Below are 27,557 nucleotides of genomic sequence, written 5' to 3' on the forward strand. Positions count from 1 at the left end.
ACATCCCACCAGTTCTCTGCTACACTTCTTCCAAAGGCGCCCTCTTGTTTTTTGACGTGACCCCTGGCTCAAGTAATCGTTAGGACCTCCGCTTATGGATGTCCATCTGGACTTTCGTGGTGACGTGATGTACCTTGGATGTACGAAGGAGCAACATGTCATTCGAGGTTGGCCCGAGCGCGCCAGTTCGCATCCCAAATCATCGAAAGTCTGCCGCAGCACCATTTCGCAACACCACGGCGTCATACAGTCTCCAATATCAACACCCCAATGGCTGCACCAATGAAATGCATGGCCACGGCTGTGAGGAGTATTTCAGGTCCACGAGCGGCGCGCGTTCCGCATCGAACATTCGCCTTTAGCACATCGAGTCCGGTCGCATCGTCGCGGAAACCATCAGCGGGCAACGCAACGTGTCGGAGGGAATTACAGACAACGCGCATTGGACCAAGGAACGCTGCAAGTAGCTGCCAAGGACACACAAGGGGTTTTTCGCAATCGACACCACGGAGCAAGCTCAAGACAATAGATCAGATCCGGGCCAGGAACAAGGGCGGGGTACGTTTCGATATCCAAGGAGCTATGTACCAGATGGGAGTACTTAGACGCCCGATCAAAGGCTAACGCTTCATAGCCATTCAATCTCACAGCAGCCATCCTCTTCGTCGCAGCAGGTGGAGGATTATGGGCCTACTTCACATACGAGAAAGAGCGCATGGCAAGAAAGCGAATCGCCGAGCAAACAAAGGGTATCGGAAAGCCTAAAGTAGGCGGTCCATTCCAGCTCCAAGACCACAACGGCCAGCCATTCAGCAACGAGGATATGCTAGGCAAATACTCTCTCGTACGGCATCGCCCTCGACCCAGTGTGAGCATTTACACTAACAACAGTGTCGTAGGTCTACTTTGGTTTCACTCACTGTCCCGACATCTGCCCCGACGAGCTCGACAAAATGGCTCTCATGTACGACAAAGTCGTCGCCGAATGCGGAAACGTCATCCTCCCCGTCATGATCACATGCGATCCTGCACGCGACAACCCCAAGGTGCTCAAGGAATACCTGGCAGAGTTCCATCCTGACTTCATCGGCTTGACAGGCACCCACGAGGAGATCAAGGATACATGTAAAGCGTATCGCGTGTACTTCAGCACCCCCAAGGACGTCAAGCCTGGCCAAGACTACCTGGTTGATCACAGTATCTACTTCTATTTGATGGGTATGTTGTCTTGCTGTCATCAGGTTGCACGTACATAGGCTAACAGATCTACCAGACCCAGAAGGCGATTTTGTCGAAGCCATCGGGCGCAACTTCACGGCGGAACAGGCTGCGAAGGTCATCTCAGACCACATCAAGGATTGGGAAAAGCCGTTGAAGAAAGAGACGAGATGGGAGTAGACGACTGCGCACTGAAGGTTGGAGATGCGAGTGGCTCGTGTGAATTGCATGCTATAGAACGTGGCAAGGACGTGCGAGTCACACCAGGTGCAGGGAGTGATGTATATATACTTTTGTAAGAATACGGTGAGTGGGGCTTATACTATAGCATGTATGCAGGTGTGTATATTACTTGTCTGAATACCCATATTACAAGGACAAAGCATTTCGCTGTAGATGCAACACGTTCGTGAATGAGCTGTTGCTATGCATCCTTTGCGGCAGAGTTGGCACGGCGAATGCTTGGTACTGCTCTTCCGGAGCCAAAGTGCAAGGCAGGTGGCGCCCTAGCAGATGCATCGATGGGAACACCACGTGGGTGGGTAAGGTGTGGGGCCGTAGATCATCCAGTGTCCGCACGTTTTTAATCGTAGGTTATATTTTATCTATTTACTAAAAAATCTACATGTCCTTTGACGGGCCGGTAACTCAGTGGTAGAGTGTAGGACTGCAGTTAACCCAAAAAACCGCCTTCCCGAAGTCACCGGTTCGACTCCGGTTCGGCCCTAGGTTCTTTTTACCCGGGGGCTTTTCTTTTTGGTACAGGCTGTATCTCTCTTTCTAATTAAGGCTCGAAAAGCTATTTATCTTTTTCTTGACATGCATTTCTTCGCAAGCGTACAATCGCCTTCTTTCTTAAGTTTCCTCTAACATAAGCACTTGCTGTATTCTCTACTTAAATGTTACAGAGACAGCTTTATGTCGTTCTGCACAGCGTGTCGCATACATAAGGTTTAGTATAAAAGTGTATAGACCTGTACTCTAGAAAGAGAATAAACTGTCTGTCTACAAATGTTCTTTTAGACACCTACAGAGCAGTTACATTAGTTACACAAATTACATACTCTAACGCAGAGATCTATACTAGATTATTCGGCCTCTCGCTTAAATGCATATTCTACAATTTATGCGGCAATGCGATATAACGTGTGTCCTTGCTTTGTACTTAGGAGAAGAGTAGTCGTCATAGCATTGCAATGTAGCCGTATCCTCTGCCAGCATTTCAGTGCACAACAAGCTATTCCAACGCGTATCAAACTGACAGACTAAGGATTTAGTCCGTGTTTGACGCGGATTAGAGCCCTGTCTTGGTTCGGGCAATTCATCGTTATAGTACCTTGGTATACTGTAAAATCTTAACTTTGTGCACCTATTCTTTGGTATCAGTGCGATAGCTTTGATAATAGACTAAATGCTGGAAGGAAGCTGCAGTAACAGCGTTGGGATGTGCGTTCAGATTGGTTCCATTCTTTTTCCCCGGACAAGTACATTGAAGAAAACCCATGAGTCAACCAGCACAACGAACGGCAAGGGTGGGGCCTAGGCGCCCAAGAAAGTGATGAGAACTCTTATGCTGCGTCTCTGTAGATCAGTCAATCTTGTTCGCAGTTGATGGCTGCTTATTACCTAGGTAGTGTTCCGGTGCACAACGTCTTGTAAGACTACGATTAAAGAAACGACCTTGGGATGCAGCATAGCAGTTGCCCTGTTTTGGCATCTGATTGGATACGCGTATTGAACACAAATGATATCCTCAAGGTGTGCTTTCGTTCAGAACCACTACAGCCTTCGCAAAAGCGAGGCTATCCCCCTCAGTGAATACAGATAGCAGGAAACTGAAATGGCTTTACTAATTGCAAGGCTACGTCAGACAAAGAATCGTATGTCTTGGCTGGGTTCCACCACCTCCAGTCTCATGAATGTATCCTGTTCTTGATCGCTTCTACAATACTCTTCAGACCACTTAGTCTGGCCTCTCTCGTCTCCCCAAGGTATAAGCTTGCAACAGGCCATGCATGAATACCTCCCGGCTCTTCCCAGCTGTCTACCTCTTTTCCGGTCTTTTCCAATAAGCTGATCAGGCGCCTTGTCTCCGGCCCAAGCACTTCTTCACTACCATATAGGAAATACCATCCTTGTTCAGGACTAGCCTCTCTCCACTTATTCAAATCTCTGCACGTTCCGGGTGAAACGAATGGATCATCTGCTGACACCTTGCTGCCGATGTATTGACGGCCGTATAGCTCCAACGATGAACTGTTGAGATAGTCGGATTCGGTGTTTCGATTTTCGCGCGATAGAATCGTGACCCACGGGCTGATCATGATGGCAAGGCCAGGTTTCTGATGTCGCAAGTCCGTGTGGTCAGACATGTATAGCAGAAAGCTCAAGATGAGGGTTGCGCCCGCAGAGTCTCCACCCACGACGACACGAACTGAAGATTGAGCTAGCGATAGAACGTATTCGTAGCCTGCGACCGTCTCGTGGAGTTGGGTAGGGTATGTAGCGTCTGGGACGAGCGTGTATTCCAAAGCGAATAGAGCCGGATTGCTGTACCCAGCGTTCTTGAGCATTGCAACCCAAGCGAGTAGAAACTCCATATAGAAGAAACTACTCCCCATGGAAAAGCCACCTCCGTGACAATAGTATACAATTACATCTGGCTGCTCTTGCTGGTTGTGCACTATCCATACACCTCTAAAGTTTGGCCTTTTAATCTCAGTCCACCTGATAGGACTGGTGACGATGCCGTGTCTCAGCATACGAAACCTCAAGAAAGGGAGTGACACGGCTTTGGAAAAAAAGACACGCCCCAGAAAGGCGGGCATGTTGGCGAATGCATAGCGAACGAAACGGATGACCAAGTCCTGGAAAGGCGTTGCCTTCTGCACGAAAGGGGCACGATGTTGATGTGATACGAAGAAGCGTTCACGAATGAACTGGTACGGTATGGCGACGGCTTTGGGAGCTGTGAGTATTAGTATGCCCACGTACATGACATGTTGTAGCTTACCCAGAGATGGCAGGGCTGGTATCAGCCATGTCAAAAGTGGCGGGAGCCCAATCTGGACTATCAATTGGGGAGCGAGGAAGACGAGGAAAGCTATGCAGTCCAGATAAGAAATTTGACTCAGTATCATCTTTACAGAGTAGAGGATGGACAAAGTATCTCAGCCACGAGCACGCCTAGCGACACCGTTCAGGACTGGAATAGCGATGACGCTGACAAGGGTCCGGCTAAGCCACAATCGCCTAGCGCCACATCTAACGGTTCCGCATTGATCATGCTTTCCCTGAGCTTCGGCCGGGCAACCTGCGAACCTCTGGAAAGACGTGAAGCCGGAGTCACATCAGGCGGAGCGACACCCAGACACTGACTTGCTCAAACGAGGCACGGAGCGGTTCCCACGTAACGGAAATTAGCGGAGCTGCGCACGGACCCGTCGGTCGGTCGCGACTTCCAGAAAACTTCCGCGACTCACTTAGCTGTCACTCCGCAAACACGTCTGTCCGCGCCTGCAAACAAGCCTGCCTGCTTGCCTGCGCCTGCATCGAGGGGCTGTCTTACTTCCATCTTTCCTTGTCTCTCATCCGCCATTTCCCATTGATGGAGTAACGTCTGGCGCAAACATCGGTTCCAACTCTTACACGGCAGCCTGACCCCAAGTCGCGAACTTGTCGGGCCTTACCATGGGCGACCCCGCAACCGATCCCAAGGCGGCGCCGCTCGCCGACGAGCTGAGAGAGCTTGCTGTGTACGTGCGAAATGCCTAGGCTCTGAACTCATACTAACGTAAGCAGGTCGCTCCCCACGACGGCCTTCCCGAAGAACTTCTTCTGCGCCCTATGTAACGAGCTTGCGTTCGACTCATACAAGCTGATCTGCTGTGCTAAATCCATATGCTCACCATGTGCGTACACCATATGCTGCTGCCGGAGATTCTCGCAGGCGCTAACGCGGCCCAGGTCAAGGAAACCTCCAGTTCCCGACAGCGTGTCCCTCGTGCGACCACTCCCCGCTCGAGGCCGACTCTTGCACACCGAACAAGTCTCTGCGTAACACGATGCGAGTGTGGCTACAAAAACAGAAGAAGAAGGAAGAGGCCAAGGCCGCGGCACAGGCAGCTACCCCGCCCGTCGAGGTGACACCGGCCGCGCCTGAGGTCCTGCCGGTCGGTGATGGTACAGAGCAGCCCGTAGACAGTGTTGAGGATGCGCACAAGGCAGAAGGCGGTGCTGCTGAACAAGCTGCTGGTTCTGCCGAGGCCCCAGAAGAGGCTGGACAGCGCGCCGGCTCGGCCGCGGCCCAACCAAAGGAGGTAGGTTGTGAAAGTCTTTCATTTCGCTCTTGCGCGAGCATGCGGGTACTGTACAATCAGAAGAAGAAGAAACCAAGCAGAAGAGACATCGTCGGGCCTCTAAGCATTGCAAAACATGGTTGCCACACGTGCCAATGACCGGAGATGCTTTCCACTGCACTCGCGCTCTTGCTGACCAAATCAGGAAAATGCTTCTCCTGAGATGGAGACTGAGCGGCGCGGTAGCACCGCCTCCCAGAGCGTGACCAAGAACACGGGACCTTCAGCGGCCAACAGCTCGACCGACGAGCAAAAACCCTCCAACGGAACTAATGGCATGATTGGCAACAACCCGCCGATGAGCGGCGTGCAAAGCCAGATGGGCTTCGGCTTCCCCAATCAGGGCGGCTTCAGCAATGGCTTGGCTTGGAACGGGATGCCTAATATCATGGCCAACGGCGGCTGGAACGGCATGAATCCTATGGGTATGTCTTTGGAATAACCTTGCCTTCCTTGCAGGCGACTAATGCCTTGCTAGATTTCAACAACATGAACGGAATGTACGGCAACTTTGGAGGGAACATGGGCTTGGGCATGAACGACATGTCTGCCATGAACATGATGCAGTACGGTGGTGGCTATGGCAATGGATGGAATGGTATGGGCAGTGGCTATGGAAACTTCAGCGGGCCCAATCAGCTGGGTGGCTTTAATCAATCTGGAGCATATCCCGAGATGATGAACCAGTTTCCCAAGAATAATTTCCCAAACCAGAACCACAATCGTTTCCATGCCAATCAAGGAGGAGCACATCCTCAGCGAAACAACAAGAATGGCAGCCAGGGTGGCTTTGGTCCGGGTTGCCAGAATGCGCCTGGTCGTCCGGGCAGCCGTGGCGGTCTTTTGCAAAACGTACGTTCAACCCACCAACGAAAGCTACCGAACCCATACACGGGAATCGGCCAAACTTGGAAACCAAAAACTGACCCGATTCGTTCTACACAGCGTGACGACCAGTCACCTGACGGAAATGCCAACCCTGCTCCTGAGGTGAAGGCCGAGGGCGAGCAGTCGAAGGCGTCCGCAGATCCAACTGAAGAAGGTAAGGACATCGTCGACGATATCCCAGTATCGCTCGAACCACAGACTTCAGCAGATGGGGTTGGTGCTGGCAATGCTAGCGAAGCTGCTGGCGACGACACTAACCAGGCAGGGGGTGGTCCACAATGCGAGACTCAAGACGGCGGTCTGAAGCCTATACAAACTGTAGACTCTGGCGATGCAGACATGCGAGAGTACGACCAGTCTATGATGGGCCCTGGTGTGCCATACCCTCAAGGAATGATGAATCAGTTCCCGGATCAGCACATGAATGCAGCCTTCGACCCCAGCATGAACATTATGGGATACAATGGCAACTATGGTCCACGTGGCGGCTTCAATAACGGGGCTTATGGTGCAGCGACAGTTCTGACAGGTCAGCCAACGGAACCGATTGGTGTCGGTGTTGCAGGCGCGCCAACTGGACCACGCGCGATGAGAGAAGGTCGACCCAACACTGGTTTCTCGAGTCGTGCCCATGGTGGGCGATATGCAGCTCCGCCACCGCCCAAAAGCGTCGCGTCTGCTCAAGATGCGACAACTGCTAGCCCACAGCGTAGAGTTCGATCGTAAGTAGATTTGATGGAGAATGAAGTACAAGCAGTGGCTGACAATGACGCAGGCGGTCACCTCTCCGAGATGAGAGTATGCGGGTCAAGGAACGCTCACCCACGCCTTCTCGACCACAATCACGAACGAAGGGTGATGACAGAAGTGAGCAACGTGACCGATCGCGTTCTGCAGACCGTCATTCTCGTCGCGATGACCGCGGTAGATCCGTTTCGCCATTGAACAACGAATACGAGGATCGCAAAGACCGCAAGCACCATCGATCGTCACGCTATGATGACCGTGACCCGGAGTATGATGATCGTTACCGCGACGAGAAGGGCAGCCGGGGTGACCGTACACGAACTGCATCGGCAGACTCCAAGTATCGTAGCAGCCGTCGTGACAAGGACAAGCACCGTTCATCGCGGTCCCACCGCGACCGGAGCAAGGAGCATCGTCGTCGCCATCGCTCCCGATCACCTCGTGAGGGAGACAAATATGAAGACGAAGAAGCGTACGGCAATGGCGAAAAGGATTCTGATGGCAGTTCACGACGCAAGCACAGGAGCGGGCGCGACCGCTCACGCGACAAGGAACGTGAACGAGACCGCAAGGATCGTAAAGAGCGAGAGCGAGACCGCAACTATGATTACGACCGCGAGAAGGATCGCTCCCGCGACAAAGATAAGGACAAGGACCGTAGGCGGCGTCGCGATCGTGAAAGTGAAGACGATGAGCGTGATTATGGGGACGACAATCACCGCTCTTCACGCCGTAGTCGCAAAGATCGCGATCGCGAGCGACGCGAGTACGATGATCATGAGCGCAAAGACAAGCCATCTCAATTGGAGAGGGAAGAGGATGTCGTCGGTCAGATGATGAAGAAACGCGCTATGTCTCCGCCCTTGAACGCACCAACCGGGCCCTCGGCGAATGGCTTCAGCATCAAGGGCCGCTCAAAGAACGCGGTCATGCCTCCACCGGCCCAACCTCCTACCGGCCCACGAGCTTTCCAGCCCCCCAAGGGTCCGGCTGCTGATCGAAATAAAGACCGAAGCGGCGAAGCTAGGGATCACCGTCGTAAAACCAGCGCGACTTCTACATCGACTATACCAACCGGCCCTTCATCGAAAGACAAAGAAACGTTCCAAGACCATTATGCCGCTGAGCGAGAGCGCAATGCCCGAGAGCGAGACAGTCGCGAACGCGTAGAGAAGCCATCCAGCTCCAGCAAGTCCCTTCAATCACGCATCTCTCCTTCATCTCGCCCTACGCTCTCGAGTAAGCGTAGCAGAGACGACTTTGACGACGAGGCTCCGGTACCCACAGGCCCCAAAGCTGATGCCAAGCCTCCCACAGGCCCCGCCGCGCATCGTGACAAGCGCAGGAAGTCTGGTGCGACGGGTGACGACAACATTGCCAGCCTCTTTACAGCGGGACTGCGTAAGAACGCCAAGGCTAGACGTGGTGGTGTGAGGACTGAAGGCGATGTCGAGCGCGAGATGATGGAGCGGGAGCGGGAAAGGCGGTAAGATGGCTCTTTTGGCCATATGCGCACCGGTTTCCAGACGGGTCTTTTGGGCTATGACAAGGCACGATATGGCTACGAGACAGTGACATGCTCAATCTGGGGGAACTGCTGGGGGAGACCTGAGGTCCTTTCTCTACTTATCTGTATTATACCCTTTGAGACATGAGTCAGAAGATATGGACGAACATGTATGCTGTATACGCAGTAATCAGCGTAGGCTTAGGTACGATAATTAAGAATTCTTGTCCGGAGATGGATACGTTGTGGAATTGTGGTATCGTTTATTCTGTGAAATCTGGGATGTTGGGACGAAGCCGTCACAGGGTTTGAAGCTTCGACATATTTACCGCCTGTGGTTTACAAACTCCTTCTGCTCACCACCCAATCTCGATGCGACGACAGTCGCTTCCCTAATTGCCTTTGCGACGGCGCCCCTGACGCCATCTTCCTCGAGAGACATGAGCCCACCGATGGTGCAACCACCAGGCGTTGAGACTTTGTCCTTCAGCACCGCTGGATGCTCGCCGTTTAGCACGAGCCCAGTGGTTCCCCTCATGGTCTGCGCAGCCATCATCTGTGCCTCTGCTCTTGGTAGGCCCATGGCAACCGCACCATCGGCCGCCGCCTCCAGTATCAGTGCGAAAAAAGCTGGACCCGAGCCACACAGCGCGGTCGCGGCATCCATGTTCGCAGGAGGGAGGTTCGTAACGCGACCGATGGAGCTGAAGACGAACTCAACGAGCTTGTACTGCGCCTCACTGAGGGGTGGGTCCGAAGTCTGGATCACAGACATGGACTCTCCTACGAAAGACGCAGTGTTGGGCATGACCCTCACCACGCGACAAGCGTTTTCTGTCTTCGCCGGCCCGTGGGGATACAGGAAAGCTTCAATCTGCTCCCGCGTCACGCCTGCCAGGATGCTGACCAGCACCTTCCCCTTCAGCGCCTCCCCAACGCCCTCCTCGCCCAGAATCGTCTTGAAGCCATGTGGCTTGCAGCTCAGCAGTACGATGTCAGCCTCCTGCACGCCCTTGAGGTTCTGGTTTGTGAGCGTCTGCAGGGGGAAGTTGTAGTGGCCGAGGGCTTTGCGGACGTTTTGTTCGGCGGGGGCCCATTGGTCGCAGGCGATGAAGTTGGAGAGGTTAGGCACGTCTTTAGAGGCAGAGGCAGAGGCGGGATCGAGCGAGGCTCTCGTCCTGGCAGAGGCGAGCGAGGCCATGACGCCGCCCATTATCGCGATGCCCATGGTTCCTGGGCTTGTTAGCGATGGCTGTGGTTGGGGGGTGGGCCAGACGACGTGCCAGAGCCGAGGACAGTCAACGTGAGAGGCTTGGCTTCTTGTGTGGTCGCCATGGTGGATGAGTCCCGTGGGCGTCTTGGTGGGCACTGTTGGGCAAACGCGAAGGACGAGGGCTGCTGCGTTTCGGGAGCGCGAGATCGGCGCCTTCCCCACGTTCCAAGGTTGGCTTGGAGAAATCTTGAGCTATGGCCATGGCCGACGATATGCGCGCACCTCCCCAAGCTCTCCGCCTGACGCTCCACACGACCTTGCCGTCCAGACCACCAAGACTACCGCCGGGCCCATAGTAGCCACAGACGTGCGCAAGCCCGAGCTCCACCATGGCCGACCCGTTCGAGGTCCGTCAACGCTTCACGACGCTGCTCTCCCACCTCAGCGCATCCCACACGTCGCTCCAAAAGGCCGCTCTCTACGCGTTGAAGAACCGTGAAATGGACGAAGACCTCCACTCCTGCATCCTCGAGCAACTCGAACGCACCAACATGAACACCCGCGCGAACATCATGTTCTTCATCGAATGCCTCTGCGAATACGCCGTCAGGGACAACAACTCGGGCGACGCGAGCGCAATGGGCTACGTCCGCATGTTGCAGAGAGACATACTGGCTGTCGTAGAATGCGTCGTAGGCGAAGAAGGCGCCAACATCCGCGTCGTTCGCAAAGTCCTCAAGACGCTTGAGAACCTGTCCATCCTCATGAAGGAGACTGTCCAAGAACTCGAGGCCGTACTGAAGTCGAGAGAAGTCGCGCATCCCTTCATGGCGACAGATACCTCCGACCCCAAAGACAGCTTTGTGGCTTCTGCCGGTCGGAATGGAGGGCAAAGAATGGACAAACGTCAGATTGAACAGAGGATTGAGGAGGACAGGGAGAGACACAAGAGGTTGCGGGAGAGTATCTGGGCGGTGCCAGGAGACGGCTACGAGGAGCTGGAGAAGCTATGGGATGAGGCCAGCGACATCAACGAGGACGACTATGTTACCGCGAGGGAAGATGCCGAGGAGAGGAGGAAGGTTATTGAGTTCGGATAGAATCCTGACAAAGACCGAGAGAAGATTGAGGCATGGGAAGCGGCCAGAGCTGCTGCGAACGAGGAACAGTCAAGCGACGATGAGGGTAGCCAAAGTTCCAAGACCGTGTCAGTCGGAAATGGTCCCTGGCATGGTGGGCAGGCGGTAGCTGATCTGCATTTACGGCGTTGATTGGGAGCGACAGACATTGCCACAGCATGGCCTAGGCGTTGGGGCAGAGATACCACGGGCTTGTCTCATGACGCCCACATTGTTGTTGGAATTCTGAGTAAACTGTATACATCCATGGTCATTCCAAACATATCTGTACACGCCCAAACGTAATGCTATGATACAGTATTCGTCCTTCTCTCCCAGATCCTGCTCTTCGCCGCTTATAGCATGCCCCTACTCCATGACAACTGTAGCACCCAGCGCCTTGAGCGTCTCGACAATCTTCTCCGCCTCCTCCTTTGGCACACCCTCCTTCATCATCTTCGGTGCTCCCTCAACGAACTTCTTGCTGTCCACCAAACTCAAGCCTAACATGGCCTTGATCTCCTTGATCACCTTGGGTTTCGCGCCGGCGTCGAATTTCTCGAGCTTGAGGTTGAAAAGTGTCTTCTCTTGAGCGGCGGGCGCGGCCTCTTCTTCCTCGACGGCGGCCGCGGCCGCGGGACCGGCACCTCCTCCGGGACCAGCGACAAATCCTCCCATAGGCATGTCGGGTATGTTCAGACGAGTCTGGCGAAGAGTTAGTGGGACAACCTGAACGTCGCTGCATCTATCATCGGTGGCGAAACGGTTTAAAGCCAGGCCTGTCTCCCTTAAACACAATGCAGGTGTGAAGACGGGCATGCTCTACATATTGTATGCGTGCCACTACAGGCTTCCGATGGTCGCCTTCCCACCCCCGTAGCATGTCACCGTACCTTTAACGTCGATACCAAGTCTGCAGTCTCCAACAGAGTCAATTGACTAATCTGATCCACGATCGTCGCAATCTTTGGATTTGTGGGAGCTGCCGCATCTGACTGCCATCTCCGCTGTATCCTCTGCTGTGTGGCTCCAACGGTCGGTCGTACGTATGCGGACTGCTTCGCGGTGCAGATACAGCGCCTGAGCGCGCGGGATGCCGGTGCTGCCATTGTGCTGGAGGGGAAGGCGTGAATCGATGGTGATGATTGTACGTTGCGGGCGTGCCTGCCATCATGAGATTTTGCGGAGCGGATTACGACTAATTGGGTTGGCGTCTTGGCGCGTTCCCAGACCCGCAAAAAAGTTAGAGAACTTCGAGGCCTCAAGACATCACCGCCACAACACCACCTCCCGGACATACTGAAGCGTCGAAACTATGGGAAGGCGCCCCGAAGTCCTATCACAACCCCACCCTTGCAGAAATGGAACGAATCAATACCCGCAAGTCCGGTAAAATGGTCGACATCAACACGCTTGCCACGGAAGCCTTGAAGCCCGAATCCACAGACGACATTCTTGTTCAGCATGGAAGTCTCCTCACAGAACTATGCGCGCGGTGGGTACAGTCTGGCTCAAAGACCGACGCGAAAGTGGCGGCCTTTGGGCGATTACTACCACTTGCGCCTCACCTCGCGGAGCACGTGGAACGATTTCTGGCCCATACTTCTGATTCTCCAATCATCGGATCGATATCATCGATCGAAATCATGAGCGCTACCAGTGATGTTGATCTTGTCGAAGTTCTTCTTGGAACATTCCGACTCGTCAGTTACGACTGCAAGAACTTCACTAACTATGTACGACCGCTTGCTTTGGAGCGCCTGTCTCAGCACACAAGTCGCGTTGTACGGTACCTGGCCATACGGACGCTTTGTTTATACGCGCATACGGCGGATTTTGCGACCCAAGAAATGATCAAGCGATTCCTTGGAGAGGAGGAGATCGAGGGGCCATGGGAAGGTCAGCACATCGACTACCGCTTTTTGTCGCTTTGGGAAGAGAAGAGGTGGAAATATCTACAGAGCAAGATTGGCCAGGAGATTTCCGGGATAGACAGGTACGCGAATGCTTTATATCAGGACCTATCGCCGTATACAGTCAACGTCAATGGTGTTCTACTGCCTCGGTTGGACGGAAGCCCATCCCAAGAGAGGCCTGCCCAGCTCGTCTCGACAGCCACCACAGAGGAAAACCTAAAGAAGATCGCTCATGGACTTCTTGGGTCCAGCCCTATCCTACTCACGGGCCTCGCTGGCTCGGGCAAGACTCTTCTTACGCGTCATCTCGCATGGCAGCTCAACAAGCTCGACGGAATGGTTACCCTTCATTTGAACGAACAAAGTGACGCAAAGCTACTGATTGGAATGTACACTACCGGAGCTAAGCCGGGAACCTTTAGCTGGCGCGCAGGAGTACTCACTACCGCTGTTCGGGAAGGCCGGTGGATCTTCATCGAGGATCTCGATCGGGCGCCAAACGAGGTTATCAGCACGCTGCTACCCCTCATAGAACGCGGTGAACTACTCATACCCAGCAGAGGAGAGACCATACGAGCAGCGCGTGGGTTCCGCATCATCGCCACTATGCGAAGCACCCTTAACCCAAGAGGCCAGGAGATCATACCCCGTCAGAACATGATTGGCCATCGATTCTGGAAATCTGTCACAGTGCAGATGCCTCATCTAGAGGAGTTCCGTCAGGTGATACACGCAAAGTATCCTGCGTTGCAGAAGCATCTTTCCAGCATCATGGAGGTCTATGCACGGCTATTGGACCTGTACTCAGATCCCAAATTCTCATCCGAGAATGGTACATCACTTCGAGCCATGACACCACGAGACTTACTCAAGTGGTGCGACCGGATCGCGGTACTTCTTGGACAGGCTGCATCATTCAGCAACGCGCAAAAGGACGACATATTCATGGAGGCATTCGATTGCTTTGCGGGAAGTCTGCGTACCGAAGGCGCGCGTTCGAAGGTCATGGCCTGTGTGGCAGAAGAGTTACACATCGACCCTCAGCGCAGAGACCACTTGTTAAGGAACCGCGAAGTCAAGCTCCAGGTGCCTTCCAAGACTACATCATCCGGCACTATTCAGATTGGACGAGCGCGATTGTCTAAGCATAAGTCTTCTAAGAAATCGGGTTCAGCACGGCCATTTTCAACCAATGACTACACCCTACGCCTGCTTGAGAAGGTGGCCGTAGCAGTCGATCGTCAAGAACCGCTTCTTTTAGTGGGTGAGACGGGCACTGGAAAGACAACCTGCATCCAGTATCTGGCTGAGCAGCTTGGTCGCAAGCTCGTAGCCTTCAACTTGTCACAACAAAGCGAGAGCGGCGATCTGCTGGGTGGCTTCAAGCCTGTCAATGTACGCAGCCTTGTCATCCCACTCAAGGACGAATTTGATGAAATCTTCGATACCACCTTCTCACGAAAGAAGAACTTGCGATTCATCGAAATGCTCGGAAAACGTGTTGCGAAGGGCGATTGGAAGCGCGTTTGTTCACTGTGGCGCGAGGCTCTGAAGATGGTTGATGCAGCCAGGAAATCACACGAATCGCAAACGTCATCTCCGGATCCTGATGGTGGTCAGCCTAAAAAGAAGCGAAAGATGGACTCGCTACCTGCCAACTTCCCGACAGCAAGATGGGAGAAATTTGCAGCTGATCTGCACGACTTGGAGGCGCAGCTTGCTAGTGGTTCGGAAGCGTTTGCCTTTTCTTTCCTGGAAGGCAATATCGTCAAGGCAGTTAGGAATGGCGATTGGGTATTGCTTGATGAGATCAACTTGGCGTCTTCGGACACACTAGAGGCGCTTACTGATCTTTTGGGCGGCGGCCCAGATGGGAACCCATCGATACTCCTGACCGAGACTGGCAATGTCGAACGTGTGGTCGCACATCCCAATTTCAGAGTGTTCGCTGCGATGAATCCGGCCACCGATGTAGGCAAGAAGGACCTCCCACCGGGCATCCGATCGCGATTCACTGAGCTATACGTCGAGAGTCCAGACGGTGACGAAAAGAGCTTGCGCAACATCGTGGAGAAATATCTCGGCGGAGACGGAACAGATCCAGAAATCGTGCGCATAGCACGCGATGTCACTACTCTGTACCTTGAGATTCAAAAACTTGCGAAAGCGAACATGCTCGTCGATGGCGCAGATCAAAAAGCCCACTTCAGCCTGCGAACTTTGACACGGACGTTGTCATACGCCAGGGATATTGCGCCGCTCTGTACTCTCCGTCGGGCTCTGTATGAAGGGTTTCACATGAGTTTCTTGACTTTCCTAGGCAAGGCTTCAGAAGACCTGATCGCTCCGCTTATTACCAAGCATCTTTTCCCGCAAAAGACTTCCGTAAAGGCTGAGCTCGGAAAGCCACTACAGCAACCATCAGATGGTCGAGGCTACGTCAGACAGGGCCATTACTGGCTCCGACAGGGTGTGCATGATGTGGAGGAGCAATCGCACTACATCATCACCCCCTTTGTTCAGCGCAACATGGACAACCTCATTCGAGCTGCTTCCACACGAAAGTACCCAGTGTTGATCCAAGGCCCTACCTCATCCGGTAAGACAAGTATGATTGAGTACCTAGCCAAGCGATCAGGGAACAAGTTCGTTCGTATCAACAACCATGAGCACACCGACTTGCAAGAGTACCTAGGGTCGTACATCTCCGGACTTGACGGAAAGCTCACGTTCCAAGAGGGTATATTAGTACGAGCTCTACGTGAGGGCCACTGGATCGTTTTGGACGAACTCAATCTGGCGCCTACAGATGTTCTCGAAGCTTTGAATCGCCTGCTCGATGACAACCGAGAGCTACTCATTCCAGAAACACAAGAGGTCGTCCGGCCACACGAAGACTTCATGCTCTTCGCCACACAGAACCCGGCTGGTCTCTACGGAGGACGTAAGGTGCTTTCAAGAGCTTTCCGTAATCGTTTCCTGGAGCTACACTTCGACGACATACCGGTAGAAGAGTTGACGGAGATTCTACATCGCCGTACCATGATTCCGGAAACATGGTGCAAGCGGATTGTCAAGGTATATCGGGAGCTTTCCACACTTCGACAGGAGAATCGTATCTTTGAGCAGAAGAGTTTTGCGACACTACGAGACCTATTCAGATGGGCTCAGCGCAAAGCAGACACAATCCAAGACCTAGCCAACAACGGTTACATGCTTCTTGCTGAACGCGTGCGCAAAGAGGATGAGCGAGTCGCCGTCAAGAAGATTCTAGAGACCGTGATGAGCGAAAAGGGCCCGAGGGTGACGATAGACGAAGAGCGACTGTTCAGATCTGACAGCCTATCGAACATCGAAGGGCTTGGCAATGGTATGGCTATGGTCACCACTGATATCGTTTGGACCCGCGCCATGCGTCGCTTATCGGTTCTTGTTGCACATGCTATCCGAAACAATGAACCGGTTCTACTTATCGGAGAGACTGGTTGCGGAAAAACGACTGTCTGCCAATTACTCGCAGAGCAATTCAACAACCGACTCCACATCGTCAATGCTCACCAGAACACTGAAACTGGAGACTTGATTGGTGCGCAACGACCGATCAGAAACCGGGCCGCTATTGAGGAATCAGTAAGAGAGCAAGTGCTTGAAGCACTCCATGAGACTCTGGGCGAACGCCTTCAGGGTGACCCTGGCTCGCTGGGTTTCGAAGAGCTTATGACGCTTTACGACAACATCACTAATGACTCACCCAGTGCAATCACTGATGAGCTTCGCCAATCTATACAATTCAGTCGAGCTAAGGCAAGTGCCTTGTTTGAATGGGCGGATGGTAGCTTGGTGTACGCAATGAAGCAAGGCCACTATTTTCTTCTGGACGAGATCTCGCTAGCTGATGACTCAGTGCTTGAGCGCCTGAACAGCGTTCTCGAGCCTTCGCGTTCCCTTCTGCTGGCAGAGAAAGGTCCGGTGGACTCCATGATTACAGCTAGCGATGGGTTCCAGTTTCTTGCTACTATGAACCCAGGTGGAGACTACGGTAAGAAGGAGCTCTCGCCAGCCCTTCGAAACCGCTTCACAGAGATCTGGGTTCCAGCAATGTCCGACCTCGACGACATCCTCGAGATTGTGCGATCGAAGCTGAGACCAAGCTTGATTCAGTATGCTGAAGCTATTGTCTCGTTCTCACAATGGTTCAATGACAAGTACAACACCTCTGTTGCTTCTTCAATATCTGTCCGTGATACTTTAGCATGGGTGTCTTTCGTCAACGACTCGAAACACGGCGATCCTATATTTGGAGTTACCCACGGTGCGGCCATGGTTTTCATTGACACACTTGGTGCCAACCCGGCAGGTCTACTTGCTATTTCTGCATCCACTATCGATGATGAGAAGAGGACATGTCTACATCACCTGAGCAAGCTATTGGGTCAAGATGTCGCACCTATGTACTTCGCCGCCATTGACATCTCAAATACGGAGCATTCTTTCCAATTAGGCTCTTTCTCCATCCCCAAGTTCTCGTCGGTAGCCTCGCTGGCGTCCAACTTTGCGCTTGAAGCACCCACCACTCGCTCCAACGCGATGCGGATAGTTCGCGCACTACAACTTCCAAAACCAATCCTGTTGGAAGGAAACCCCGGTGTAGGTAAAACTACGCTAGTCACTGCCTTAGCCAGATCGATTGGCAAACCTTTGACACGTCTCAATCTATCTGAGCAGACAGATCTGATGGACTTATTCGGATCGGACGTGCCTGTCGAAGGGGGAGCCGCCGGTACATTCGCTTGGCGTGACGCTCCATTCCTCAAAGCAATGAAGAATGGCGATTGGGTACTCCTTGACGAGATGAACCTGGCCTCCCAGTCAGTACTTGAAGGCCTCAACGCGGTCCTTGATCACCGCGGCGAAGTTTACATATCTGAGTTGGACCAGACCTTTCACAAACATCAAGATTTTAGAGTCTTCGCAGCCCAGAATCCGCATCACCAGGGCGGTGGCCGTAAGGGTTTGCCAGCTTCCTTCGTCAACCGATTCACCGTCGTATATGCCGACATATTCCGCCCAGAAGACCTGACGCTCATCTGTAACAAGGTATTCCCTGGAATCGATCAGCAAGAAGTCGCAAAACTTATCCGATTCGTGGCAGACCTGGACGAGCAGGTTGTCAGCCGTCGCGCATTTGGTAATCTTGGCGCACCTTGGGAGTTTAATCTACGCGACACACTGCGCTGGCTGCAACTTCTCACTTCATCAGATTTCCCGGGTTCAGCGCGGGATTTCCTGGACACTATATTCACCCAGCGTTTCCGCACAGAGGGCGATCGCATTCGACTTCGCAAGCTGTTTGAGAACCAGTATGGGGTTCACGAACCTCGCATAAGTCTCTTTCACAGCTTGAGCGCTATGACAGTACAAGTTGGCCTCGGTCTATTACCGCGCGACACTTCAGTTGCACGTGCGGATGCCATGTCGACCCTTCGGACCTCGCGGCTGGGACCAATGGAAGCTCTTCTGGTCAGCGTGAAGCAGAATTGGCCGATAATCGTCGTGGGCCCACCCGGCTCTGGTAAGACTACCATGATCAGCCAGCTGGCAGGCTACGTCGGCGCAGACCTAATCACCTTCTCTATGAATGCTGATGTCGATGCTATGGACCTCGTTGGCGGATATGAACAGTTGGATCCGACAAGGGAGGTGCATCAATGTCTACACCAGGCGGAACAGCTCGTCCGAAGACATATTGCGACCAGCATGCAGCCCTTAGCCATCCATCTTCAGATGTTGGAACTACTTCAGGCTGGGTCTTTGGTACATGGCAACAGTAATGTCGCGCACTTCCTTGATTTGCTTTCGGGGCTGAGCCCCGGAGCGACGGAGCTGGCTCAAAAGCTGCAATCATCACTGCAAGCTTCAGGCCAACAAATCGACGGCGCACGTTTCCAATGGGTCGACGGCATTCTCATTCGCTCGCTCGAAGAAGGGAACTGGCTTGTTCTTGATAATGCAAATCTATGCTCAAGCGCTGTTCTAGATCGACTCAACTCGCTACTCGAGCCTAACGGCTACCTTTCGATCAACGAACACTCTACAGACGATGGAGAAGCACGCATCGTACGCCCTCATCCAAATTTCCGACTATTCATGACAATGGATTCCAAGTATGGCGAGCTGTCAAGAGCGATGCGAAACAGAGCCGTTGAGATATGTCTGTTGGAGGCTGGCGATGAAGCTTCTAAAGACGATCGACCGGTCGTGCAGTATCCACTTGATTCCGTCATGTATCGGTATCGCCAATTCCAAGAACAAGAAGAGAATTTGCCAACAACATTGGAGTACCGCTTCGAGCATCTGGGACTCCAAGATTCTAGTCTGTTGGCAAGTTTCACTAAGCAGGCCCGGCAAGGTCTCGTGTCAAGTTCTTTTGTCGAACTCAACGGAGCCAACGGCCATTCTACCACGCAACTATTATCCGCAGAGGCTCAAGGAAGTCTCGAGCACCGTATATCACAACATGCTCAATTCTTGCAAAGCACGTGGGCAACGCATATCTCAGCGGTTTACAAGCTGCTTGATGATGATGAGTCAATGAGACTTCGCCCTTATCATCCTCTAGGTAACGAGCTGTTTCTGAGCCGTACCGAAAGATCGAATGCAACGAGCATCTGGAGTGCGTCGATGTATGAGATCATGCTAGACCTTCACAAGATGCAACACGCTATCCAGGATCTTCCATCCGCTCGTTTTGAAAGACGCAAAGAAAAGCAAAGGTTGCCGGCGTTCCTCCATGCGTACTGGCAGGGTCTTGTCAAAGTTGTGGATGGCCTTTCGGCGACAGTTCAACAAACTCACCATCGTGACGTTGCTTTCCTGAAGCCATTGAGAACCTTATTCTGGGCTTTCCACGGACTCACCACGGCGTCCACGTTCGATCGCGCCACGTTCCAGACTTATCTTAAGATGTTAACATCCGCAACTCCTGCCATGACCGAAGAGTCGGGTTCTCTCTCACGAACCCTGAGTACTACACTCGCTAAGCAGATGATTGCATTTGGATCTGACGTTCAGTTAACCACTGGCCTGGGCATGGAACACATCTGGCGAGTATTCAAACCGTCTACACCGACAACTCATTCTCAGCTGGGCGCTGTTCTGGAGCTCGAAAGCTTAGCCGACCGGCTCGATGCGATCATGTGGCAGTCAACCTTGCACGTAGATGAGATGATACAATTACGCGAAAGGGTTGCAAGTTCCCTCACGCTCGTTCGAAAGAACCAAGTTGATGCCAAAGGACTCATCGCGGGTCTGAGTGCGGCCATCTATGACCTTGAGCAGACAATCGGGGAAGATAATATGCTCATTACTCCATACTTCGAAGACGAGTTTGAAGGGCTCTGTCAGTTCCTAGACATAACACGCCACGACATCGATACGAGCAGACAATCAGGTCTGACCTCAGCTGTTGTCGCCACGCGGGCACGGTCAGCCCTGTTCGCCAGGCGAGCGACGAAACTCATGAATCTTGCATTCGAGCGATCTGAGCATGGATCGAAACAGTTCACAAGACTGTATCGCCATCTTGGTTTGACGCGCAAATCAGCAAACGCTATGGTACTACAAGGCCGATTCCACACTGCCATATTTGCAAAGCTCCACGCTGTCGAGGAAGTACAGCTAGCACAGCTCGACCGATTCGAAACGGAATTACAGGTTCTCTCCCAACAGCTGTCACTAGACGCTTGTCACATAACGCAGGGCCAGGTGACTGCGTTAGACATGATCTACAAGGACATCTACCACGAGATTATTGCATCGCACTCTAGTATGATTATGGGGTCGGCAATTGGAGGCTCAGTCGCAATATCTCCGGATGCGGACATCCCGAATTCCTATCGAGTGGCTCTAGAGGACGGGATCGCACACTGCAATCCATTGTCTGGTTCTCATATTGACGCTGCAGCGTGGACTCACTTAGGCCTTTTAGGCTTGCGGCTGTATGTCCCAAACTACCCGCACGATCCCGCGCTACGGCCTATGATCGAACGCGATATGTTCAACGCAGAGAAGAGTTCTCTTTCGCATGCCCTCAGCACTTTGAGACAGTTTCAAATCGATTTCACTGGAGAAGCGACAAGTTTCCGCATCCGTCGGATCGAAGAGGCGGTCAATACTATGGGTCAAGAGCCGCCTGTCCCGGCTATCGTCCGCCCCGTTATCTCCGAGCTCGACGATCTACAGGGCGAATTCACAAACCTACTGAGTACTACACAGCCTCTCTTGAACGGAACAATGTCCGTCCACGAAGCTGCTCGTGATCTCACCTTGCAGCAAAACATCCTTCGCATCACACAAAGACTCACCGAAGGATATCGGGAATACGACGACATCACAGACATAGCAGTAGGCTTCCTCTCTTGCCTACAAATTGGCCTCACTATGGGCCGGAGAGAAGAAGAGAAGAGGGTCGAAAGCAGTGTCAGCAGAAGTTTAGCATACATGTCATCGAGGACGCCATTCTTCGGGCGGACTCAGCCAATGGAGAAGGCAGAATTGACATTGCAGTCCATGCACGAGAGCTTACGGCAGCGCGAACACGCTATCGATATAAGGTGGCATACCCTTTACTCTTTGCTCACACTCATAAAAACCGATCCCGCGGTCATGACGACATCACCAGTTAGAGCCCTGATTCATGACTTGTTTGCTAGCTTCTACGTCGACTGGAAGACCAAGCTACTCCAAGACCAAGAGAAAGAGGCCCAAAACTCCAGCTTGTATACGTACCGTGGGCTGGACGACGACGCAGACGAAGAGGATCCAACTTTGTTCCCAGACTATGACGAAGATCAGGGAGAAGTAGTCAGTTCAGCTCGACTATCATCTAACTCACGGGATCATGCGGTCCGACTCGCCAACATTCATGCCGAACTCTTTGGCGGAGACCGGGATGCCTCAGATTCTATCAAATCATTGTTAGAGTGGTGTGCGACTGAAGTGAACCGCATATCGGGTGGTAAGGGCTTCAATAGCAAACACGAAGATGCTTTGCCAACCATATACCTGGTACTTGAGAAGAAGGTCGACGCACTGTCGACCATTGGCACAGCGAGAACCTATAACTTCTACTTTGACCCTAATCTGTCAGAGGCCAAGCGTCTCATCACGCTCATCCATCGTATCCAGACGCGCTACCGCCAGATTCGTAATATCTGGCCAGAACATGCCACTCTCTCGGAGGTTCTGCGCACATGCGACGAAACCCTCGAGTTTCGACATGTTGATCCTGTGGCCAAGTTCATCACGAAGGCCGAGAAACTTTATGCATACATGCACGAATGGCAGAGAGTTGCCAGCAAAGAGTATAGCACGGCCAACCTTTACGATGATCTCACCAATCTCCTCGTCAGCTGGAGAGAGCTTGAGCTCACCACTTGGGCACGACTCTTCGACATGGAAGAGGAGAAGTATCGCGACGACGCGAAGAGTTGGTTCTTCGTGGCATATGAGACCATCATTGCCGCATCAGAGTGCAGCGAAGATGAGAAGAGTCTACGTACACACGTCAAGAATCTGCTCAAAACGCTGGAGGGATTCTTTGAGTCGACAACGCTTGGACATTTTGAGCAGCGCATAAAGCTTCTAAGACAGCTTTGCCAACATACAAGCATGCGCATGCAAGACCTTGGCACTTTCAAGATTGTACACGATGCACTCGACAATTTCCTTGCCTACTATTCGCGCCTTGAGAAGCCCGTGCATGACGCTCTTACCAAGGGTCGTCAAACTCTAGAGAAGCAGATGACCGATGTAATCAAGCTTGCAAGCTGGAAAGACACCAACATTGAGGTCCTAAAGCAGAGTGCAAAAGCCAATCATCGCAAGTTGACTAAATTAGTCCGCAGATTTAGGGCACTGCTCAGTCGGCCTGTGTCTGGGATTATGGGCGCTGGCTTCCCTGATGGAGATCACCTGCTACAAGACGTCTCTTTGGAGACTGCTAGTACTGCTGCCAGCTACGAAGGACTCCAGCTTTGTGCAACGAGCATTCCAGGCTGGGATGAGAGGCCTGCTCGCTTCAAGAATCTTGCTATCACAGTCTCGATGATGCGCGATCTCACAACACCAAAGGCCGTTACTGTCGACGGTGCATCGTACATCACCGATTTCATTGCTGAGATCTCAAGCTCTATACTTGAGTTGCAAAAGGCGACACCCACGACGCTCACGGAAGAGAACAAAACTTCCGTACAACACCTCAAGACCCAGAAGCGCAAGCTCTACGCCGATACGATGAAGGAGCTGCGGCGGATGGGTATTAACTCGAATCTAAGCGTGGACACGCTAGCAAAGCAAGATGAGCTTTCGACAATACTCTCTACTATTCCATTGGTCAAGGGAGGTAACATGACCGGACGTTCCGCTGAATACTACCTCCATAAAGCACTCAACCTCATGCCTCAGGTTCGCGCGGTTACCAGAGAACATTCTGGTGACCTGACTCCAAACGACGTAGCAAGAAGCATTGGCTACTTAGAGGGCCTGCTAAATGCCTGTATCCGACAGCGCAGTGTGCTGAGCAAGGCTACGCTCAGTCTTGAACAGATCAAAGCACCTGTGTCACTCGTTGATAGCATCTGCCAGTTGGCGCCCGGTCAAGCTACATTAGTTTCCGACCATGTGGATGTCTCAGGCTTTGTACAGCCGCAACTTCGGTGGCTTGCTGCTATGATCAAGACCGCCGCCGATGTGGTGACTGCTCAGGCTAGGCTCGGGAAGACAAGTGAGCTCGATACGTTGATTCATGAAATGCGCAGTTGGACCAGTACTGCTACAAATCTTGCCGATGCATACGACCAGTCGCCGAAGCTCCCATTCAAAGTCCAGTCCATCGATCGTCAAGAAGCCAACAACACCGTCAAAACCTTCTTGTCCGATCTTCAGCGGGCGTTCAACGCATCCGTCAACAACAACGACATGGCAAAGACAGTGCTTCTGCACCTTGAACCATTCATTTTCTCGTATCCCGCTGCCGATCCTGTCAGATCTCTAATCGATATTCGCATAACAGTTGAGTCTTATGCTCGAGACGTACTCGCTTCTCTGGATCTTGTCCTTGGTTCAATGCAAGATGTGGAGGCCGCCATGGCAGACATACCGACCTCGACCGACGATACGTCCTGGCTCCTCAAGGAGGAACAAGCACTCGCCACTGCGCTTGTTGGCTTGCATTCTCCTCAAATCAGCGAAGCCCTACAAACGCTCCTCGAAAGGATGCATTACCTACACGAAGATGCCAATCTGCAAGTCATCGTCGCTTTGTTTGCATGCGTAAAGCCAATCTTACATCAGTATGTGGCGACGCACAAGTACATTGTTAATCGCTTTGATGCGCTTCATGCAACGACTGCGAATCTACTGCATCGTCTGTCGAAGTCATTCATCCAGATTGGCACGGAAGGTTTCTGTCAACCTCCCGAGAAATCTAACGATCCCCAGAAGGGCAAGGACGATAAGCTTGAATCTGGAACTGGCCTCGGCGAAGGTGAAGGTGCCGAAGACATCTCCAAAGATATTGAAGACGATGAAGACCTCGAGGATCTGGCACAGGAGCAGAAGGGTGAACGTGAGGGCAGTATTGAAGAACAAGAAGATGCTGTCGATATGGGCGAGCAAGAGATGGAAGGTGAGACGGAAGAGATGGGAGAGAAAGAAGATAAGGGCGAGGAGTCTGGCGAGGAAGGAGATGATGATGCACAAAGTGAGGTTGGCAGTGTCGACGACCTCGGCCCGAGTGCTGTTGACGAGAAGATGTGGGACGATGGTGGCAAGGAAGACGACGCGAAGGACAAAGAAGGCAATGAAGATGTGGGAACTGAAGATCAAGACGAGCAAGTTGCTTCCGAGCAAAAGGAAAAGGAAAAGAGTGGCGAGGACGAAAAGAATGACGAGAAAGACGAGAAGGACGATAATCAGGAGGGCGAGGAAGACGAGGAAATGGAGACGGAAGGCGAGGAGCAGGATGAGAACGTTGGCGTTGGCGAGAAAGAGCAGATGGATCCGCATGCGAAAGAGGAAGAGACACTGGAACTGCCAGAAGACTTGAACATGGACGGTCAAGATGACGAAGGCAAGGAAGATGATGATCTTGGTGACATGGACATGGGAGATGATCTGCCAGAAGAAGACATGCAGCCAGAAGTCGATCCAGCACTGCCAGATACCATGGACGAAGATGTCGGCCCAGAGCAGGAAGACGAAGAGGAAAAAGAAACAGCCGGTCATGTTGGAAATGAGGAACAGCCAGAAGAAGGACAAGAAGACGAGGGTGATGAGCCGATGGACGACGACGATGCTGTTCCTCTTCCAGATGAAAACATGCCGGACGATGAGGCTCGCGAGCAGAAAGACACCGATCATGCTGATCCTAATGCCGAAGCCGGCGCGGGTACAGAAGCCAATGAAGAAGCTCACACGAACAAGAATGATCAAACATCTGCCAGTGCTGCAAACCAAGACGAAGGCCAGGAAGGCGAATCAGCTGAACAGCAACAAGCACCGACAACTGAGGACGGTCAACTTGGGCAAAATGCGGCGCCAGATGCTGGAGGACAGGGAGACCAACCTGAGGAATCTCGTGAGGCGCAGTCTTTCAAGAAACTGGGCGATGTGCTCGAGAAGTGGTACAACCAGCAGAAGCAGATTCAAGACGCCAAAGAAATGGATGAGACTCAAGCTCAGCAAATCGATAAAGAGATCGACATGGCTGATGCGGACTTTGAGCACGTTGGTGACGAAGAACAGCGAGCCGATACGCAAGCATTGGGCACCGCAACTGAGGATCAAGCGAAGACGTTGGATCACGATATGGCTCTGCCAATGAATGAAGAGGAGGACAAGCTGCCATCCCGCCCCGATGACAAAGACGAAGAGAGGACTGGTGCCGATGAGGACCTTGATATGGAGGAGCCTGAGCAGCAACAAGACCAAGACCAAGAAGCTCAGCAGCCGCAGTCGAATGCGATGGAAGGCCAGCCTCAGGCTTTCGTCGGCGAACCACGACCCTTTTCCGATCAAGAAGATGAAGACATGGCCGATGCTGTATCGCTCAAAGATGATGTCTCGTCTACGACGTCGTCTGCTGATAACATCGAAGCCCAGCTCTCGCTTACGCACCTCGATCCAGATACCATAGATCCCACTTCTGCACGCGCCCTCTGGCTTGCGCACGAAGCTTCGACAAATTCGCTCTCTCAACAGCTGACCGAGCATCTCCGCCTTATCCTTGCACCCACTCTCGCTACAAAGCTTCGTGGAGACTTCCGCACAGGAAAGCGACTCAACCTCAAGCGCATTATTCCCTACATCGCATCAGGTTATAAACGCGACAAGATTTGGCTGCGACGTAGCATGCCAAGCAAGAGAAGCTACCAGGTCATGATCGCATTGGACAACAGTGGCAGTATGGCCGACAGCGGAGCCAGCGGACTCGCACTCAAGACCCTTACGCTTGTTACTCGCTCGCTTTCGATGCTAGAAGTTGGCGAGGTTAGCGTCGTAGGCTTTGGCGACGAAGTCAATGTTGCGCATGACTTTGACAAGCCCTTCACTTCCGAAGCCGGTGTACGTGTCTTTGAGCAATTTGGCTTTGACGCCAAAAAGACCAACGTTCGTGGTCTGGTCGACAAGAGCTTGGAGCTATTCAAGGATGCGCGACAGAACGGATCGAGTTCAGCGGGTGAAGATCTCTGGCAATTAATGCTCATTGTCAGTGATGGTCTCTGCGACGATCACGCGGAAATCCAACGTCTCGTTCGCAAAGCGCAAGAAGAGCGTGTGATGATCGTCTTCATCATCATCGATAGCTCTGCTACCGCTCCGTCGGTATCAACACCTGTGCCATCTGACAACCGTGGTGCCCAGCCACCTGTGCCAGTGAAGGATCAAGCCAAGACTTCTATCCTGGATTTACAGTCTGCTGTGTTCACGCCTGAGGGAAAAATTGTGAGATACAAGTACATGGAGCAGTTCCCGTTCAGGTACTATCTCGTTGTGAGGGATGTGAGGGAGTTACCGGGCGTATTGGCTGGGGCACTGAGGCAGTGGTTCGGTGAAGTTGCGGGGAGTGCTTAAATAGGTACTTACATCCTATGTATGTGCATTTGCACTTGTGGGTGGTCGGTTTAATCTGGCTGCATTTGCAGTCAAGGAAATGGCGTTTTAATTAGGGAACGGTAGTTAGCAGTTCAAAAGTTTTGTCCACTCAATGTTTGAAGTGCTCTCAAGTCTCTTTCTTAGTAGTTTGAATTCACACTCGCTCATTAGCTGTATTGTATGCAAGGTTGGGATAATCCAACCAACAGCCACTCACTACAACTAGCTACAAAGTGCACATGCAAAAACATGCTAAGAAATTCTTGATTGCGAGAGGTAAGAGACGGAGTCATCCGCTCGATGTCTTGCTCGAGTGGGGTGAAACAGGGTGGGATGACAGGCAATTCTCACCGCCGAGTGGACGCCTTAAGGATTGATTAGCATGTACTCAAGCCTTCTCACAGTCTCGTAACCTTGCAAAGAGTCATGCCGAAGCTG

At 52.5% G+C, this 27,557-nt stretch overlaps 7 protein-coding genes and 1 non-coding gene across 8 annotated transcripts; 5 read left to right on the plus strand and 3 right to left on the minus strand.

Annotated features, from left to right (window-relative positions):
• Window positions 1-270: 270 nt before the first annotated feature.
• J4E85_001194 (uncharacterized protein) lies at window positions 271-1,398 on the plus strand (the record flags this gene model as incomplete). The annotated part of the gene is made up of 4 exons (XM_051465482.1): window positions 271-558; window positions 635-844; window positions 900-1,218; window positions 1,274-1,398. The coding sequence occupies 4 exons, from the start codon at window positions 271-273 to the stop codon at window positions 1,396-1,398; spliced, it is 942 nt and encodes a 313-aa protein (XP_051330039.1).
• A 457-nt stretch (window positions 1,399-1,855) lies between these two features.
• On the plus strand, window positions 1,856-1,945 carry J4E85_001195. Its single transcript has one exon. It is a non-coding gene; the product is annotated as a tRNA-Cys (tRNA).
• A 1,186-nt stretch (window positions 1,946-3,131) lies between these two features.
• On the minus strand, window positions 3,132-4,358 carry J4E85_001196 (uncharacterized protein; the record flags this gene model as incomplete). Its single annotated transcript, XM_051465483.1, has 2 exons — window positions 3,132-4,186; window positions 4,232-4,358. The coding sequence occupies 2 exons, from the start codon at window positions 4,356-4,358 to the stop codon at window positions 3,132-3,134; spliced, it is 1,182 nt and encodes a 393-aa protein (XP_051330040.1).
• Window positions 4,359-4,908: 550 nt separating this feature from the next.
• Window positions 4,909-8,701, plus strand: J4E85_001197 (uncharacterized protein; the record flags this gene model as incomplete). Its single annotated transcript, XM_051465484.1, has 7 exons — window positions 4,909-4,973; window positions 5,020-5,129; window positions 5,185-5,537; window positions 5,722-6,001; window positions 6,055-6,428; window positions 6,522-7,186; window positions 7,240-8,701. 7 exons carry the CDS (start codon window positions 4,909-4,911, stop codon window positions 8,699-8,701), a joined length of 3,309 nt encoding a protein of 1,102 aa, XP_051330041.1.
• A 342-nt stretch (window positions 8,702-9,043) lies between these two features.
• J4E85_001198 (uncharacterized protein) lies at window positions 9,044-9,946 on the minus strand (the record flags this gene model as incomplete). The annotated part of the gene is made up of 1 exon (XM_051465485.1): window positions 9,044-9,946. One exon carries the CDS (start codon window positions 9,944-9,946, stop codon window positions 9,044-9,046), a length of 903 nt encoding a protein of 300 aa, XP_051330042.1.
• Window positions 9,947-10,320: 374 nt separating this feature from the next.
• J4E85_001199 (uncharacterized protein) lies at window positions 10,321-11,031 on the plus strand (the record flags this gene model as incomplete). The annotated part of the gene is made up of 1 exon (XM_051465486.1): window positions 10,321-11,031. One exon carries the CDS (start codon window positions 10,321-10,323, stop codon window positions 11,029-11,031), a length of 711 nt encoding a protein of 236 aa, XP_051330043.1.
• Window positions 11,032-11,418: 387 nt separating this feature from the next.
• On the minus strand, window positions 11,419-12,158 carry J4E85_001200 (uncharacterized protein; the record flags this gene model as incomplete). The annotated part of the gene is made up of 2 exons (XM_051465487.1): window positions 11,419-11,754; window positions 11,943-12,158. 2 exons carry the CDS (start codon window positions 12,156-12,158, stop codon window positions 11,419-11,421), a joined length of 552 nt encoding a protein of 183 aa, XP_051330044.1.
• A 252-nt stretch (window positions 12,159-12,410) lies between these two features.
• On the plus strand, window positions 12,411-27,098 carry J4E85_001201 (uncharacterized protein; the record flags this gene model as incomplete). The annotated part of the gene is made up of 1 exon (XM_051465488.1): window positions 12,411-27,098. The coding sequence occupies one exon, from the start codon at window positions 12,411-12,413 to the stop codon at window positions 27,096-27,098; it is 14,688 nt and encodes a 4,895-aa protein (XP_051330045.1).
• Between the last annotated feature and the right edge of the window lie 459 nt (window positions 27,099-27,557).

The sequence above is a fragment of the Alternaria conjuncta genome (genome assembly GCF_024043145.1).
Source record: "Alternaria conjuncta strain BMP 0040 chromosome Unknown scaffold_2, whole genome shotgun sequence".
Taxonomy (NCBI): Eukaryota; Fungi; Ascomycota; class Dothideomycetes; order Pleosporales; family Pleosporaceae; genus Alternaria; species Alternaria conjuncta.